The following is a 19,589-nucleotide window of genomic DNA, read 5'->3' on the forward strand; positions in this document are numbered from 1 at the left end:
ATACATGGACAAAGACGTAGGTTTTACGCAGTGTGGTGAACCATTGTTGGTAACCACCAGGAGTGCTGAGCCATGGTTTGGCCAGCACTATGAGTCTGTAGATATGTTACTGTTGGGGTTAGGGTTGGGCTGTTCTACCTGTTAATATAGTCCTATGGTACAACCCAGTTGGCTCCGCCTCCTGGGAGAGGTATAAAGGTCACTGCTCTGCCTGGTGGCCCTTTAGTCTGGGATTGTATATTGTATATAGTAGCTCCATTATTGTTGGCAATAAAAGCCTTTATTTCCTGGGTACATCCTGCCTCCCGTGTGATTTATCGCGCATCACGCAGTAACTCAGGGGAGGAGAGAGGCAAAGAGGTTTGGCAAGAGAATTCCAGAGTTCATCCAGGGTCTTAGGAACTGACAGCCTGGCCACCAATGGTGGAGTTATTAAAACTGCGAGCGTGGAAGAGGCCAGAATTGAAAGAGTGCAGTGATTTTGTAAGCTTGGACGACTTCAAAAGATTGCAGAGATATGGAAGGATTGAGGGCATGAAGAAACTTGAAAACAAAGGTGAGGATTTTAAAATGGAGGCATAACTAGATTGGGAGCCAATGTATGTCAGCAAGTACAGGGGTGATGGGTGGATGGGATTTGGTATGAGTTAGGGCATAGGCATCAACATTTTCATGAGCTCCAGTTGATGTTGGATGGAAGATTGGATCAAACCAAGAGAGCGATGAAACAGTCCAGTATGGAGGTAACAATGGCCCGGGTGAGGGTTTCAGCAGCAGATGGGCTGAAGGAGGTGATGCAATGGAGGTGCTTCACCATTTTGCTGAAGAAGCAGACAGGGCAGAAGTTCACCTCTGTGTGACATTTGCCAGGCAGAGGGATGGGGTCTGCAGCAGGGCCCCGAAGACAATGACTTTGGCCTTCCAAATATTCAGTTGGAGGAAATTTCTGCTCGACCGGGGTGAGATGTCAGACAAGCAGTGTGACGATCAGGAACAGTGGAGAAGTCAAAGCAGGAGATGGTGAGGTAGAGTGTGATCAGTCCAGAGAAATACTGAGGGAGTGCTGCTCAGTCGGAGTTGAAAGCTTGCAGCAGAGACCCTAAACCAAAGTCTTGTCTACCCTCTCAGGTGGATGTGGAACATCCCATGGTCCTATTTCAAAGAAGGGGCTAAATTGCCCCTTAGTGTCCCAAGAGGTGTAGGTTAGGGGGGTAGCAGGCTAAATACTTGGGGTTACAGGGCAGGGAAAAGATCTGGGTGGGATTTCCCCTGAATGTCAGGGGGATTATGTGAGGTTACAAGGGTCAGACCTGGGTGGGATTGTGGTCAGTGCAGACTCAATGGGCTGAATGGCCTCCTTCTGCACTGTAGGGATTCTATGAACAGCAGGGGATTTTCACCAGTGCTAATATTTATCCTTCAATTAACATAATTGAAACAAGTGATCCAGTCATTAGCACATTGCTTTTTTTTGGCAGGGGGGAGGGGGGGTTCTTGCTGTGCACGTCCCAATCATTTCAACACTTGAAACAATTGTCCGCAAGAGTTCCTGAGATCATGAAAGGCAAGTCTTTCTTTTTAGAAAATTGTTTGGAATGCTCGTGGAAGGCGCACAGAGAAAGAAAACAGATTAAGGCCAAAGGAGAAGCTATTAGGGGAGGTGAACAAGTCTTTGGCTAAAGAGGCGACTTTTAACTAGGATCTTAAAGAAGGAAAGGGAGGTGAGAAGGTTCAGGAAGGGAATTCCAGACCAGTTTTGGGAGAAGAGTGGACTGTTCCTCGGTGAAATAGGTACAACCTGAAAAGAGAGCCAATTCTTTTACTGTCACCCAATTTTCCTATTTCGAGCACCAGTCTGTCCCGTCAGGTGCTGACTGACCTGCTATTGATTTTAAGGCGGCAAGGTGGCACAGTGGTTAGCACTGCTGCCTCACAGTGCCAAGGTCCCGGGTTTAATTCCCGGCTTGGGTCACAGTCTGTGTGGGGTTTGCACGTTCTCCCTGTGTCTGCGTGGGTTTCCTCCGGGTGCTCCGGTTTCCTCCCACAGTCCGAAAGACGTGCTGGTTAGGTGCATTGGCCATGCTAAATTCTCCCTCAGTGTACACGAACAGGCGCCGGAGTGTGGGAACTAGGGGATTTTTCACAGTAACCCCATTGCAGTGTCAATGTAAGCCTACTTGTGACTAAATAAATAAACTTCCAGCATTTATAATTTATCTTTTTTGTCGGCTGATATTAGAAATGTGGGGATTGGCAAAATAAAAAAGCATTCTAGGCAGCTTTCAATGTAACTGGCCACACCACTCTCCACCAATACCTCTCCTCTGTCACTCCACTGAGTGGGACCTCACTTGCCTTCTTATCTGTCCAATTGCAGAAGCTCAGAATGTTCCTAATCATTAAATGCCATTTTCTAGGTGGCAAAACAAGTATACACTCACAGCCTCCCACCAATAACAATCCTTTAATGTTCCAGAAACAACTCACAAAGCTGCTTAAGCCTGATTTGGCTCAATACGTCTGAGAATGCAGTTGTGGAATGCGCAATTTTATTGACACAAGGCCTAGCATAGCCTGCCAAATATCCTGCCCTAGATTTTCACTCTTCACTTGGAGCAAATACAGCAGATAATTGTCCCACTGACCATTCTTCCTGTAACACTGCCACGCTTAATTCCCTCAAGGTGACATATGGCACTACTTCGATAGCAAGATCTCGTGGTGTTCTACATTCACCAGTCCAAAGAAGTATGGGGCCAGGATTCTCCAGTCTCGCGCGCCTGGCTAGCATTGTCAGTGAGAATTTGGCGCTCAATCAAGTCTCCATTCACTGGAGAATCCCAGCCATGGGCGAGGTTGGAGAATTCGGCCATGATTCACAACATTGGCAAAACTGCTAGCAAGCATGCAGCATTCAGAGTGAAGATAATGTGGTTACGCATGGCTGAATGGGAAATTGCAGTGCTAAAGGTATGAAGTTCATAAGTTGATAAGATATAGGAGCAGAATTAGGCCATTCAGCCCATCATAGAATCCCTACAGTGCAGGAGGAGGCTGTTCGGCCCACCAAGTCACCACTGACCACAATGCCACCCAAGCCCTATCCCCATAACCCCACATATTTACCCTGCTAATCCCCGACACTAAAGGTCAATTTAGCATGGCTAATCAACCTAACCCGCACATTCTTGGATTGTGGCAGGAAACCGGAGCACCCGGAAGAAACCCATGCAGACGCGGGGAGAAAGTGAAAATTCCACACAGACAGTGGACCCAAGGCCGGAATTGAACTTGGGTCCCTGGTGCTGTGAGGCAGCAGGACTAACCACTGTGCCATCCATGTGCCAGTCGTCCCTACATTCACAACAGTGACTACATTTCAAGACATGTCATTGAGTGTAAAGAACTATGTGGTACTCATGAAACATGCTATGTAAATATGGTCTTTCTTCACTTGTGGTTAACTATAATGAAAATATTCTGAAACCTGAAAGATATTCAATGTTTTGCACTACTAAGATAGAAGGGGATAATGTTACAAATAGATTAGGAATGCTTAACTGGATTGGACTGCTGGTCCAGATAATATTACATCCAGAATGAACTGGAGCGGGTACCAAACACCCATTAGCTATATTCCTAATGGCTGACTGAACTGTTCCCTTAAGCCTGGTTATGTGGCTCTAATTTTTAAATTGGTGACAAGGCTGAAATACATAGTGGGAGGCCTATTAATTTGACATCAGTAGTAAGTTATCAGGAGGAATCATTATTGTTGCCATTCCATGGTTATCTATGACGGAAAACTTACAGTAAAGGAAGTTGTGCTTGACTGAATTATTTGGAAAAAACATTCTCGCATTTATATAGTGGCTTTTTTAACCTCAGGACTTTGCGAAGTGGATGAAGTACTTTTGCCCGCCACTTTACTGCTGCCCTCACTTTGCTCTCTAGTGGAGATCGCTGTTGCTTTTCAGCTCCGACCAAAATATTTTCTCGATGTCAGAATTCTTTCCGATCTTGCAACTTCAAGCACGATTGGTTTCTTATTTGGAATTTTAAACCTACCTCTCAGAATCCACGTTTCTAAGGCCTCTATCTACCTCCACAGATCTTTATTTGTTATTTTAGTTTCTGACGCAGACTGGGAACTCAGTAGAATCTAGCATCAGAAGGACTTTCTCCTTGCTACAAACTTCACAGAATCCTCCAGTGTAGAACAGGCCCTTCGGCCCATCGAGTCTGCACCGACGCATGAAAGGCCCTGACCTGCCCACCTAATCCCACTTGCCAGCACTTGACCCATAGCCTTGAATGTTATAGCGTGCCAAGCACTCATCCAGGTACTTTTTAAAGGATGTGAGGCATCCCGCCTCCACCACCCTCCCAGGCAGCGCATTCCAGACCCTCACCATCCTCTGGATAATAAAACTGTTATTCTTCATCTTTCCCTGTATCTTCACAAAATTAATTCTGGCTATCTCTAAGCTTCTTTGGAATTCAGTATCGCATCTAACATATCTGATAGAATTATAGAATCCCTACAGTGCAGAAGGAGGCCATTAGGCCCATCAAACCTACATCGACAACAATCCCACCCAGGTCCTATCTCTGTAACCCCACGTATTTACCCTGCTAATCCCCCTGACACTAAGGAGCAATTTAGCATGGCCAATCCACCTAACCCAAACATCTTTAGAGTTTCACAGTGGCACACAGCACCAGGGACCCGGGTTCAATTCTGGCGTCGGGTGACTGTGTGGAGTTTGCATGTCCAGTCGTGTCTGCATGGGTTTCCTTCGGGTGCTAAGTTTTGCCCCCAAGTTCAAAGATATGCAGATTAGGTGGATTGGCCATGCTAAATTGTCCCTTCGTGCCCCAAGATGTGTAGGTTAGATGGATTAGCCATGGGAAATATGTGGGGGTGAGGGACTGTATAAGATGCTCTGTCAGAGAGTCGGTGCAGACTCGATGGGCTAAATGGCCTCTTTGGCACTGTAAGAATTCTATTCCATTGGAGTAAGCACATAGGGTGACCAATGTGTTAGTTGTTGTAGGCAGCAAATACGGGAATGACCTTCATAGCAACGACCCACAAAATCGGCAATGACCATAAAATGGTACCTAATGTTGTCGCAGTGAAGTGTAAATGGCAGCTTGACTGGGATGGCACGATGGCACAGTGGTTAGCACTGCTGCCTCACAGCGCCAGGGATTGGGTTCAATTCTGGCCTTGGGTCACTGTCTGTGGAGAACATAGAACATAGAACATAGAACAGTACAGCACAGAACAGGCCCTTCGGCCCACGATGTTGTGCCGAGCTTTATCTGAAACCAAGATCAAGCTATCCCACTCCCTATCATCCTGGTGTGCTCCATGTGCCTATCCAATAACCGCTTAAATGTTCCTAAAGTGTCTGACTCCACTATCACTGCAGGCAGTCCATTCCACACCCCAACCACTCTCTGCGTAAAGAACCTACCTCTGATATCCTTCCTATATCTCCCGCCACGAACCCTATAGTTATGCCCCCTTGTAATAGCTCCATCCACCCAAGGAAATAGTCTTTGAACGTTCACTCTATCTATCCCCTTCATCATTTTATAAACCTCTATTAAGTCTCCCCTCAACCTCCTCCGCTCCAGAGAGAACAGCCCTAGCTCCCTCAACCTTTCCTCATAAGACCTACCCTCCAAACCAGGCAGCATCCTGGTAAATCTCCTCTGCACTATTTCCAGTGCTTCCACATCCTTCTTATAGTGAGGTGACCAGAACTGCACACAATATTCCAAATGTGGTCTCACCAAGGTCCTGTACAGTTGCAGCATAACCCCACGGCTCTTAAACTCCAACCCCCTGTTAATAAAAGCTAACACACTATAGGTCTTCTTCACAGCTCTATCCACTTGAGTGGCAACCTTTAGAGATCTGTGGATATGGACCCCAAGATCTCTCTGTTCCTCCACAGTCTTCAGAACCCTACCTTTGACCCTGTAATCCACATTTAAATTAGTCCTACCAAAATGAATCACCTCACATTTATCAGGGTTAAACTCCATTTGCCATTTTTCAGCCCAGTTTTGCATCCTATCTATGTCTCTTTGCAGCCTACAACAGCCCTCCACCTCATTCACTACTCTACCAATCTTGGTGTCATCAGCAAATTTACTGATCCACCCTTCAGCCCCCTCCTCTAAGTCATTAATAAAAATCACAAAGAGCAGAGGACCAAGCACTGATCCCTGTGGCACTCCGCTAGCAACCTGCCTCCAGTCCGAAAATTTTCCATCCACCACCACCCTCTGTCTTCGATCAGATAGCCAGTTACCTATCCAATCAGCCAACTTTCCCTCTATTCCACACCTCCTTACTTTCATCATAAACCGAGTTTGCACATTCTCCCTGTGTCTGCCTGGGTTTCCTCCGGGTGCCCCGGTTTCCTCCCACTGTCCAAAGATGTGCAGGTTAGGTTGATTGGCCATGCTAAATTGACCCTCGTGTCGGGGTATTAGTGGGGTAAATGTGTGGGGTTGCGGGAGTGAGGCCTGGGTGGGATTGTGGTCGGTGTGGACTTGATGGTCCGAGTGGTCTTCTTCTGCACTGTAGGGACTCTATGACTGACCTGGCATTTCCAGCAAGAATTTAGCTTCCAGGGAGCCGCGATTGGGCTACCACGCGACAATTCCACTTCTTTGACCTGGATGTCCCTTGAGAACGGTTCACTGCTTGAGATATGAGATCGGGTGCATGATTTTGTGTCCCCTATTTGCCATACATACACCTCTAGACAACAACAATCACATTAACACTGGGTCACAGCTAAGAAAATACATGGAGTGAAGGGAGTGATGCTTTTCTACTTAAAGGAAAGTAAAATACAAGAATACTTACAGGGGATATCGCGATATCCATTTTCTAATGCGTGGAAGTAGTTCATGAATTCTTTTAATGGGATTTTAAATATCTCAAAAAGTCCAGTGTCTTCAAACAGTCTGAATGCCACCTGCACCAAGAGAGAAATTCGGGAATGGGTGAACGGAAAACACCAATAAATAGTGATGAAAATCTATTTGTTAAGACTCACATGGGCCCCAATCTCCAACTATCCTTCAACCTAATAGCAACAACAACCCAGGCAGTGAATCATACAGCACAGATGAGGCTCTCCGGCCCATCGAGTCTGCACCAACACACTAGAGAAAATGGCCAAAAGAAAATTCAAACATCGTTCCACCTGTGAATCCTTGAGCTAATTACCAGATGTAGAAGTTCTGGGTCACATGTACAATCCATTGACCCCCCGCCCACCCCCCAAATAAAAATACATTCCTGTTTCGCTCTCCAACATGGCAGCAGATAGTTTCAAGAATTTGAATAGATCGTGGGGATTCTAACTCCAATGTGCTTTAAAATAGCCACCCTTTCTTACATTGCACTGGGAGCTGTTAGAACACAATTGAAAGACAACGCTATAATAATATTATTGTGCACCCTGTTTCCGAGTGTTTTGTGCACATCAAGTAAATGTATTTCACAGATCAGGTATTGTGCTGAGCTATAAAGCCATGTCACCTTAAAGATGCATTTTAGTCTTCACCTTTACTGCAGCTTGAAGCCGTTTCTATTCCTGCCTTCTGATAGGGGTCTGGGCTCCACGGATGAATAATGACCAACTTGGTGATGCAAGCAGTGTTATATTTACTGAAGTCCTTTTTATCTCTGAATATCAACATGTCGCTATTATGGCAAATATAAATGCATGTATTCTCTGAATGCTTTTTCAAAATATGTTCAGGGGATGTGGACATCGTGAGCAGCGCCAGCATTTATTGCCCATCCCTAATTGCCCTTGAGCTGAGTGGCTTGAGAGGTCAGTTATGAGTCAAAAACACATTGCTGTGGCTCTGGGGTCACAAGCAGGCCAGACCAGGTAGGGACGGCGGTTTTCCTTCCCGAAAGGACATTAGTGAACCAGATGAGTTTGTCGACAATCAACAATTGTTTCATGAACATCATTAAGTTTTTAATTCCAGATTTTTATTGAAATCAAATTCCACCATTTGCTTTGGTGCGATTCGAACCTGGGGTCCCAAGAGCATTACCCTGGGTCCCTGGATTACTAGTCTAGTGACAATACCACCACAGCACCACCTCCCCTAAAGCTAACATTATGAACAGTGTACAAATTATTGTGCTATGTATAATTACATAATGCATATATATAAAATTTATATGTATTTTATATATATATATATAAATCATGTTTGATTTGATTTATTATTGTCACACGTATTAGTATACAATGAAAAGTATTGTTTCTTGCATGCTATATAAAGCATACCATTCATAGAGAAGGAAACAAGAGAGTGCAGAATGTAGTGTTGCAATCATAGCTAGGGCGTAGAGAAAGATCAACTTAGTGTGAGGTAGGTCCATTCAAAAGTCTGACAGCAGCAGGGAAGAAGCTGTTCTTGAGTCGTTTGGTTCGTGACCTCAGACTTTTGTATCTTTTTCCCAACAGAAGAAGGTGGAAGAAAGAATGTCTGGGGTGTGTGGGGTCCTTAATTATGCTGGCTGCTTTTCCGAGGTAGCGGGAAGTGTGGACAGAGTCAATGGATGGGAGGCTGGTTTGCGTGATGGATTGGACTGCATTCACGACCTTTTGTAGTTTACAAGTGTGTGTGCGTGTGTATACATGTGCACGCGTGTACATGTGCGCGTGTGTACATGTGTGCGCGTAATGGGTTAAGTGTGTGTGCCTGGCCACACCACACCAGTGCAGCTTCTACAAAGGAGTTGAACTTGCGCTAATAACCAAGTTCAACACTGACACAAATGAGGGTCAGTGCTTCACACTGGATTATGGAATGCTGTCAACTTCTTCTGCTATTCCGGAGTTGCTGCACTGCCAAACAATGACCTTTGGATGCAATCTTTGCATCCAGAAGCAACAATGGGATGTCTATCACACTTAAGCAACATGGAGCATGTAAATCCCGAAATAGCTGCATGGATGGGTATGAGTGCTGGGTAATTTTGTGGTTTGCTGATAGCATAGAACAGACAATATTGGATTTTAATCTCTCCTGATTTTTAATTTGAATCATTTCAATGAAAGTAAAAACTGGGAGAGGTGAATAACGAGGCATGATCAGCCCGCATCCATTTTATACCAAAACCAGCAGTTAAAATGAGTGCTCAATGCACTGATTAAAGGACATGTCTAGAAGGACAAATTCCTAATTCTCTTCCCTAAGGTGGACTTTTGTCAGTTTCCATAGCTAGTTATTCCTGGAACAGGTCACTAGTCTGTTGCCAGAGGCTTATAGCTTGAGGGGCACCACTCCACATCAAGCATGGCTGACCAGGAGCCTCTCCTGCCCTTAATGCCGGCCAATGGAAGGAGTTTCAGGTTGACACTCAACCTGTTTGTCCGAGTTATGAACGGCACCTTGCCTGGCCTGGGCGTGGGACTCAAAGCTGGAGCTTCTGGTTCAAGAGGCAGAAATGCTAACCCTCACTGCACCGCAAGACCTCCCAGTGTAGGACAAATAATGAGTTAATATTCCCTAATGTGAAAAACAGGGTAACCACATTACTCCAACAGCCTATAAAACCACATTCATTACAAATTAACATTACAGAGATGACTACTGGACGGTTATTTATTATTTACATGGGACAATAGTGAGAAAATGATGTTAAAGCATGTTCCTGTTCATGATAACGGAAATCCAAATGATATGTCAAACACATAATTGTCCCCTCTCATTCTGCTTCTTCTTTCTCCTTTCTACAGAACTGGTTCTTCGTGCTTGCCCCCCCCCCCCCCCCCCCACAAATGAAATGGTTGGAATTTATCTGCAATAAATTGAGAACACATCCAGTCTTATTAAGACTGGGAATCTAACTAACTCCGGAATGAAAAGGCTGCCTGAAACCACGCCACGAGGAAAAGTAAAAGCCTTTTGCATCTGCGCAAGGTCAGTAACGATTGCTTCCAATCAACAACTCGCAGATCACAAGCGCAAATTAATATCTACATAATCTTGAGATATTCCATAGTATTTGCCAACATTAACAATAAAGTCCCCGACTCTACATTACTGCACGGGCAAAGGTGTTTCAAAGATAAAGGCACAAAAGAAATTCAGGACTCCCTGAATGAATAAAATGCTGCCCATTGAAAAAAAAAGAAGCTCTGATTGCAAGTAGAGCAGCAAAACCCCAGAGCAATAACTGTCGCCTTCTCTTTGTTCTGCATCACAAGTTTTGATCCGTGGAACGGGCGCTGTGGTAAAATCTGAACCAAGGAAATTTCCATCCTTTCTCATTTCCCCCTTCTTCTGAAACAGACACTGATTTTAGCTAGGCAGGAATACCAACCAAAGGGGCCACAGGGATTTCCATCGAGTATTCATTTCTGTATCAGCACGAAAGGTTACTCTGCAGCAATTGTTATCCAATGGCACTTTGTTCATACAGACATAGGGACATAAGACTGCAGATCCAGAGTAGGTTATTCAGACCTTTGAGTCTGTTCAGCCATTCAATAAGATCGTGACTGGTTGGTTGTAGTCTCAAGGGGCAACACGGTGGCACGGTGGTTAGCACTGCTGCCTCTCAGCGCCAGGGACTTGCGTTCGATTCCCAGCTTGGGTCACTGTCTGTGCGGAGTTTGCACGCTCTCCCCGTGTCTGCGTGGGTTTCCTCCGGGTGCTCCGGTTTCCTCCCACATTTGAAAAGATGTGCGGGTTAGGTGCATTGACCCAAACAGGCGCCGGAGTGTGGCGACTAGGGGAATTTCACAGTAACTTTATTGCAGTGTTAATGTAAGCCTTACTTGTGACTAATAAATAAACTTTAATCCACTTTCCTGTCTGCCTCCCCCTCCCCGTGTAACCTTCGACTCCCTTGTCTAACAAAAATCTAACCCCATCTCAATTAAATTTAAAATTTTCCCATCCCGCTCACCATGGGAATCGGAGTGGATGAGGGGCGCAGACCATGCAACGGTCCGTTGACCTCAGGCAGGATTTTCTGATTCTGGGGCGAGCGTGGCTGGAAAATCCCATCCCCCAGAATCACTACCCTCCTGCAAAGAGAATTTCACAATCTCCTGACCCTTTGAGAGAAAAAAACATTCTCCTTTCCTCTGTCTTAAAAGGGTGACCTCTTACTCTTGAATTGTGTCCCCGAGGTCTGATGTCCCCACAAGAAGGGTGATATCCTTGTGGTATTCCCCCATATCTAGTCCCAGTAAGATCGTATATTTTAACTCTAGTGGCTACAGATCCAACCGGTTCAACCTTTTTTCATAAGATAAATCCTTCATCCCAAGAATGAGTTGAGTAAACCTTCCCTGAATTACTTCTAAAGCAAATGTATCTGTTTTCAAATGTGGCTGTCTCTGTCAAAGCTGTCGCAAATCATCAACTTGTGAGGGTGAGTGTGAGAGTGAGTGGTGTGTGTATGTGTGTGCGCGCACATGCGTGAGAGTGGTGTGTGTGTGTGTGAGTGTGCATGAGAGAGAGTGGTGTGTATTTGTGTGTATGAGAGAGAGAGAGACAGAGTGATGTGTGTGTGTGCGAAAGTGTGCATGTGAGAGATAGTGGTGTGTGTGTGTATGAGAGTGTGAAAGAGAGATAGTGGTGTGTGTGTGAAAGAGAGATAGTGGTGTGTGTGTAAGAGAGATAGTGGTGTGTGTGTGTGTACGAGAGATAGTGGTGTGTGTGTGTGTGTGTAAGAGAGATAGTGGTGTGTGTGTGTATGAGAGTTTGTGTGAGTGTGTGTATGTATGAGTGTGTGTGTGTGTGTGTATGAGAGTGTGTGTGTGTGAGAGAGAGAGAGATAGTGGTGTGTGTGTGTGTGAGAGAGAGAGAGATAGTGGTGTGTGTGTGTGTGTGTGTGTGAAAGAGAGATAGTGGTGTGTGTGTGAAAGAGAGATAGTGGTGTGTGTGTGTGTGAGTGAGAGAGATAGTGGTGTGTGTGTGTGAAAGAGAGATAGTTGTGTGTGTGTGTGTGAAAGAGAGATAGTGGTGTGTGTGTGTGTGTGTGAAAGAGAGATAGTGGTGTGTGTGTGTGTGTATGAGAGTTTGTGTGAGTGTGTGTGTATGAGAGTGTGTGTGTGTGAGAGAGATAGTGGTGTGTGTGTGAGAGAGATAGTGGTGTGTGTGTGAGAGAGATAGTGGTGTGTGTGTGTGAGAGAGATAGTGGTGTGTGTGTGAAAGAGAGATAGTGGTGTGTGTGTGAAAGAGAGATAGTGGTGTGTGTGTGAGAGAGTGTGTGTGTGTCTGTGTGTTTGCAGTTGGGGGGGTGTGGAACAGGACAATCAAGCATTAGGAAATGCAGGAAACGAGTTGAATCTTTGATTTGCATTCCTTTACTTTTCAGTGACGCTCCAACTCTGAGTATTGATCCGAGGTTGGGGGTGATGGCAGGCATGAATTTGCATGCAGAGTTTGTATATGGAAGGTTTTGTTACTATGAAGGCTGAACTTGATAGGCAAGGGGATTAATCATTGTGGATCACAGGCAGGTAAATGAAGCCATGAACTGAATGGTGGGAGGGGCTGTTAGGGCTGAATGGCCTCATTCTGTGCTGTTTGATTCTAAAATCCTACAGATAAACAGTGTGCCCCAGCATGCTGGTGGCCTGCTAATACCGGTAAGTAAATCTACTGAAGATGTGGAGGTTGCTTCACTCTGTCTCACTTTTGTGCAATGGTCTGAGGCTGAGGCCTAGATCGGGTGAAGAATGTGTGTGAGGCCCAGGCAGCGGTTGGTGATGGGGTTCAGTAGCAATCTGAAGCGAGGTCTGGGACAGAGGCTGCAGACTATCGTACAACACTAAGAATCACCATCATGTCCTCTAAGCTATGACTTCAACACAAGTTCCATTTCATGGGAGGATTTAACTTTTTTCTAATAACATTATCAACATCCTGTTATTTCCATTGACCAGAAACTGAATGGGACGAGCCATATAAATACCACGGCTACAAGAACAGGTCAGAGGCTGGAATCCTGCAGCAAGTAACTCACCTCCTGACTCTGCAAACCCTCTCCATCATCCACAAGGCACAAGTCAGGAGTGTGATGGAATACTCCCCACTTCCCTGGATAGGTGCAGCTCCAACAACACTCGAGAAGTTCCAAACCATCCAGGACAAAGCAGCCCGCTTGACTGGTACCCCTTCCACAAACGTTTAATCCCTCCACTTCCGAGGGACAGTAGCAGCAGTGTGCACTGCAGCAATTCACTAAGGCTCCTTAGGCAGCACCTTCCAAACCCATGACCACTGCCATCTAGAAGGATAAGAGCAGCTGGTACCTAGGAACACCATCACCTGGAGCATCCCCTCCAAGTCACTCAGCATCCTGACTTGGAAGTATATTGTTGTCCCTTCACTCTCACTGGGTCAAATCCATCAACTCCCTCCCTAATAGCACTGTGGATGTACCTACACCATAGGGACTGCAGCGGTTCAAAAACGCAGCTCACCACCTTCCCAAGGGCAACTAGGGATGAGCAATAATGAATTTTAAAAAATGAACATACAACATTGACAATAAATACTCCATCAACCCTACCCACTCATCAAGATGGGTTGGAGAATCATCATGTTTGGCAGTTCCGATCAATCCCCTGCCCATCACCCTGCCCCTGTCGCCATGTCACTCCCAAGAGGTGAAATAGGTGTAATTTTGATATCATAGAATCCCTACAGTGCAGAAGGAGGTCATTCACCCCATCGAGTCTGCACAGACTCTCCGACAGAGCATCTAACCCAAGCTCTGTCACCGTAACCCCATGTATTTATCCCACTAATCCCCTAATCTACACATTTGGTAGTCATGATGTGGAGTTGCCGGCGTTGGACTGGGGTAAGCACAGTAAGTAGTCTCACAACACCAGGTTAAAGTCCAACAGTTTAATTGGTAGCACGAGCTTTCAGAGCTCCGAAAGCTTGTGCTACCAAATAAACCTGTTGGACTTTAACCTGGTGTTGTGAGATTACTCACTGTGCCTACACATTTGGGACACTAAGGGGAAATTTAGTATGGCCAATCCACCTATCCTGCACATCTTTGGAGTGTGGGAGGAAACCGGAGCATCCGAGGAGATCCACACAGACACGGGGAGAAAGTGCAAACTCCACACAGACAGTGACCCAAGGCTGGAATTGAACCTGGGTCCCTGACGCCGTGCCACCGATATGTTTCATCAAAAAAAAGATTTAGTTTTCTTGTGGCTGAACAGAATAAGACCAAGACAGGAGTCATTCAGCCAAATACAACCCTAACTACTTTGAGCATTCGTAACAATAGAAACATTTCATGGATCTGTGCGAGACAGGAAATCTGATTGAGGTGTTCAAAATCACGGGGGGTCTGGACAGTGGACAGGGGGAAAAACTGTTCCCGTCTGCTGAAAAATCAAGGACCAGAGAACACGGATTTAAGATGATTTACTGAAGAATATATGGCATGGGGAAGAAAAGGTTTCTTCCAGTGAGTGGTTAGGATCGGGAATGCGTTAACAGGATCCACACCGGTTGGTGAAGTCAAAAGCTTTTCCTTACTGAGATAGTTTATTGACTTTGCTAAGCCTCATCGCTCCTCTCTCACCAGTGTCCCAGCTGTTCCCGATTTATACATGCTCAAAGTACTGAATTAAACAATGCCCTTCCCCAGTGTGTCTGAACAATAGAATTAACACATTATTAAAAGACAGCACTGCCTGAGAGTGTGGTGGAGGCAGATTCAATCATGGATTTCCAAAGGGAATTGGATAATTTCCTGAAGAGAGAACATTTTCAGGTCTAAGGGCAAACAGCAGAGTGCTAAAAGCAGAGGGCAGCATGCTGGCAAAGCGGTTAGCACTGCTGCCTTACAGCGCCAGAGACCCGGGTTCGAGTCCCGACTTGGGTCACTGTCTGTGTGGAGTTTGCACGTTCTCCCCGTGTGTGTGGGTTTCCTCCGGGTGCTCAGCTTTCCTCCCACAGTCCGAAAGATGGGTGGGTTAGGTTGATTGGTCATGCTAAATTGACCCTAGTTTCGGGGGATTAACAGGGTAAATATGTGGGGTTATGGGAATAGGGCCTGGGTGGGATTGTTGTTGGCGCAGGCTCGATGGGTCAAATGGCCTCCTTCTGCACTGTAGAGATTCTATGATTCAAATGTTCTTCTGCGCTGTTAACCATTCCAGAATTCTATGAAGACACCAATACTCCAGCTTGATAGAAGCATATCTCACCTGGCTAAGGATCCGGCCACATTTTGAGCCTGTCATCTCCACAAGATCAAAGATGGGAAAATTCCAATTGTTCAGTTGTGTAAATAATGGCTCCAGGCCGTCCAATAGCAAAGGTTCTGGGGCAAGAATTGGTTTATCCTGGAAAAGAAGAAGAATCATTTACCCAATGTGAAGATGTTTTTTCTATATATGTAATAAACATTTTGTGTGTGCAATTTTAACCCAACACGTCATTGGGAAATTGGCGGAATTGACACAACAGAGGTTTTACACCCATCCTGAACTTTTCTCCCCTTAAAATGCAATCTAATCGGCTGCCAACTTAGGTTAAAATGATCCCCCTTGTGTTTACATACACTCCCAATATGAATTGGGTCCTTTTGTATCATTTCAAATTCCTCTGACCATATTTATAATGTTAACTCTCCAAGTAAACTTGTCACACTGCAATTACATCTCCCCACCAGTAGTGGCACTCTGAAGCATCCTCTTGGAACTCCCAGCTCATGCTGATGGGTCAACCAACTCCACTTCTATGCTTGACACAGCATGGTGGCACAGCGGTGGGCAGCAGGGTAGCACAGTGGTTAGCACTGCTGCCTCACAGCTGGTCTGGACTTTAATCTGGTGTTGTTAAACTTCTTACTGTGCCTCACAGCGCCAGGGACCAGGGTTTAATTCCGACCTCGGGTGACTGTCCGTGTGGAGTTTACACATTCTCCCCGTGTCTTTGTGGGTTTCCTCCGGGTGCTCCAGTTTCCTCTCACACTCCAAAGATGTGCGGGTTAGGTGGATTGGCTATGCTAAATTGCCCCTTAGTGTCAGGGGCATGAGCAGGGTAAATATTTGAGGTTACGGGGATTGTGGGATTGTGATCGGTGCAGACTCAATGGGCCGAATGGTCTCCTTCTGCACTGTAGGGATTCTATGAAATTGTGGTGTATTTTGCTGTTTACTTATGAACAGTAATCCAAAACCAATTAACCGGATTTAGGAGTTAACAGTGAACAAAGGACGCCAGTGATTCATTATGCGTATACTTGCCATGGAATTTCCATGTTCTTATGTACTGTGACTTGTGGTCAGAGAGTTTAACAGCATGTTTAAAGTTTATTTATTAGTGTCACAAGTAGGCTTACATTAACACTGCAATGAAGTCACTGTGAAAATCCCCTAGTGGCACCTGTTCGGGTACACTGAGGGAGAATTTAGCACGGCCAATCCACCTAACCAGCACGTCTTTCGGTCTGTGGGAGGAAACCGGAGCACCCGGAGGAAACCCACGCAGACACGGGGAGAACATGCACACTCTGCACAGACAATGACCCAAGTTGGGAATCGAACCCAGGTCCCTGGCGCTGTGAGGCAGCAGTGCTAACCACTGTGCCAACGTGCATGATACTGTCCAGGAGATCTGGGATTTATGTGAATAGAACCAGCAATGGTGTCTCTCCTTAACCAATCAGATTGAAGTATCCTTATTGAGACAAGCAGAGTCTGAAGCAGAAACTGTAAGATAGAATATTTTATTCTATATAAAATCATGTACAGAAACAACAGAAAGAGATGAAGAGGGAGATGAGATGGAGAGATAAATGAGACAGAAAGTAAAAACAAAGTGAAACTTTTTAAAATCCCCAGCAATAATTAAAAACCTGAAGAAAGGAGATGCCACATTTAAAAAGGTTAATTTTCAGTGCCAGAAAAGTTGTTTGGCAATAATTAAGACTTACCATGTTGTCAAAAATGTAGTTACACTTGAATGGTCAAGCCCTCATATTTTTAAGCGTAATTAGTGAGTACCTAGTAGATTAGCACAAAACCTCACACCTATCATGTGTCTCAATGCTGTGTCCCCCCCCAGCGAGATACCATGAGGGTGGCACAGTGGTTAGCACTGCTGCCTCACAGTGCCAGGGACCCAGGTTCGATTCCCGGCTTGGGTCACTGTGTGGAGTCTGCACATTCTCCCCATTTCCTCCAGGTGCTCCAGTTTCCTCCCACAGTCCAAAAGACGTGACGATTAGGTGGATTGGCTGCAGTCCCACAGGTTAGGTGGATTAGCCGTAGGAGATATGTAGGGTTACAGGGATAGGGCACGGGAGGGGGCCTGGGTAAGATACTCTGCCAGAGAATTGGTGCAGTCTCGATGGACCGAATGGCCGCTTCTGCGCTGTAGGGATGTAGGAATTCTGTTATTAAAGCGAAGTTTCTAGTACAGTAGGGTATCCCTGGCAGCAACTTGCTGATTTCCAATTTCAACTGAGCCTTTGCAGAGTCTGAAAATGGCTTTCTGATTTACTCCTTAACACCGAGTGCTCTTAACCTAACCGTTATCCTCACGACAAAATCAGGGCCAAATTTATTGCATAGACGCAAGGACAGAATCCATCTGATTTTAAAGAAGCAGGAACTGATTTACAACCACAGCTAATCCCATCCATTCAACTCCAACCATCTAACGCTATTTCATAAGAAGACTGTGGGTGGAATCTTACAAGTTCTCTCCTCAGAAGAATTTTCCAGTCCCACCGAACTCAAAGGATGTTTGAACGTCTCAGTGCATTTTCCATCCCCGCTCACACTGTGACAGGGCTGTAGAATTCCTTTGTCTTGACACCTTGTGTGCAGTGTCACAAGTGATCAATTTTTAAAAATCTACGTACACAGGGTATGGTGACATGCTAGTCCTATTAACTGCGCTCATAATTCCTGACACACGCATTCAACTTCCGCCAAGTTAGTTGGAGAGTTTCAAATCCGTTGAACATAATCTGGGCACAAGAAGGCGGTAACAGCGAAAGTGACCATCGAGCTAACAGGTAATCATGAAAGTCCAACAGCTCATTAAAGTCGTAAGACATAGGAGCAGGGATAGGCCATTCGGCCCATCGAGCTTGCTCTGCCTTTCAATACAGCTTGGTACGGCTCCTGCTGTGACCAAGACCGAAGGAAGCTACAAAGGGTTGTGAATGAAGCCCAGTCCATCACGCAAACCAGCTTCTCATCCATTGACTCTGTCTACACTTCCCACTGCCTCAGTGAAGCAGCCAGCATAATTAAGGACCCCACGCACCCCGGACATTCTCTCTTCCACCTTTTTCCGTCAGGGGAAAAAGATACAAAAGTCTGAGGTCACGTACCAACCGACTCAAGAACAGCTTCTTCCCTGCTGCTGTCAGACGTTTGAATGGACCTTCCATACATCTGACTGTGGCTTCAACTCTACCTGCTTGCCTAACAACCTGCCCTTCCCTCCCCCACCTCGCCCCCAATAAACCCTCAACTCCCTTGAGGGAAGGAACTCTGCTCTACCTTGGTCTGGCCTATGTGTGACTGCTGATTCCTAACAGCTCTCTGAAGTGACCTAGCAAGTGGTGTGTGGGCAACGAAGAACAAGCAATTAATGCCAGCCTCGCTGCGAAATTAAATACTTTCACCGAAAAGTCTTCTGTCACTGCACTCTTAACATCTTTGTTAGCGTTTCTTTTGTGAGACCTGTTTTACATATTTCCAATTAAACGCAGCACTCAGTGAACAGGACAGTTTAACACAGCTCCTTTCACTGCAGTTGCAGGCTTTGACCAGTGGAGAGCGCAATTCACCAGTTCATTCTCCACAACTTTGACTTACCACCTGGTTGGGCTTGTTAAAGTAAATAATTTAAAAGCTAGAGGTTTTAAAGTGAAAAAAAAAATACATTTTACTTTATCAAAAGAGAAAATGCTGGAAAATCCCATCAGATCCGGCACCATCTGGAAGGAGAGAAAAGAGCTGACGTTTCGAGTCCAGATGACCCTTTGTCATTTACTTTGTTCTTATTTCCTTATTAGGACAGCAGTCAGAGGCTGCAATAAAATCTTTTCCTTCCCCACCCTACCCCATAGGCTGTGGTCAAACCAAACCCAGGGCTGAATTCTACAGGCAGCACTCCCACAATTGTATGGATGAATGGATGGATGCTTGTGGGGGGTTTGGCTGCCTGCCCATGCCCCCATCCACCCCACCCGCTGTGCCAACTGGAGGCCTTCCCCTCACAGGTTTGCATCACTGCATCCTTCCTACGCCCCCCCCCCCTCCTCACCGCCTTTCTAACATGAATCTCCCACCCCTCCCACCCCCACCCAACACCCTCTCTGGAGCCTGGTGGAGTGAGATCCCAGGCTTACCCACAATTTGGGGATACTGATGTCTCCTCTTCCCCCCCCCGGGCCCCCTGCAATACTGGCAGTAGCCACTGATCCTGGGGATTTGATTCGATTGTTTACTGTCACATGTATTGGGATGCAGCGAAAAGTATTGTTTCTTGCGCGCTATACAGACAAAGCA

General features: G+C 45.8%; 1 protein-coding gene across 1 annotated transcript in view; it reads right to left on the reverse strand.

Annotated features, from left to right (window-relative positions):
* The window catches only part of pde3a (phosphodiesterase 3A, cGMP-inhibited), a 483,881-nt gene that overhangs the window by 38,773 nt on the left and 425,519 nt on the right, over positions 1 to 19,589 (reverse strand). Inside the window, exons 9-10 of the mRNA XM_078235322.1 lie at positions 15,261 to 15,398; positions 6,893 to 7,004 (exon numbers count right to left, since the gene is read on the reverse strand). Of these exons, the coding sequence (XP_078091448.1) occupies positions 6,893 to 7,004; positions 15,261 to 15,398 (250 nt within the window). The remainder of the gene's footprint in view (positions 1 to 6,892; positions 7,005 to 15,260; positions 15,399 to 19,589) is intronic.

Source organism: Mustelus asterias, chromosome 19 (genome assembly GCF_964213995.1).
Source record: "Mustelus asterias chromosome 19, sMusAst1.hap1.1, whole genome shotgun sequence".
In the NCBI taxonomy this organism is placed as follows: domain Eukaryota; kingdom Metazoa; phylum Chordata; class Chondrichthyes; order Carcharhiniformes; family Triakidae; genus Mustelus; species Mustelus asterias.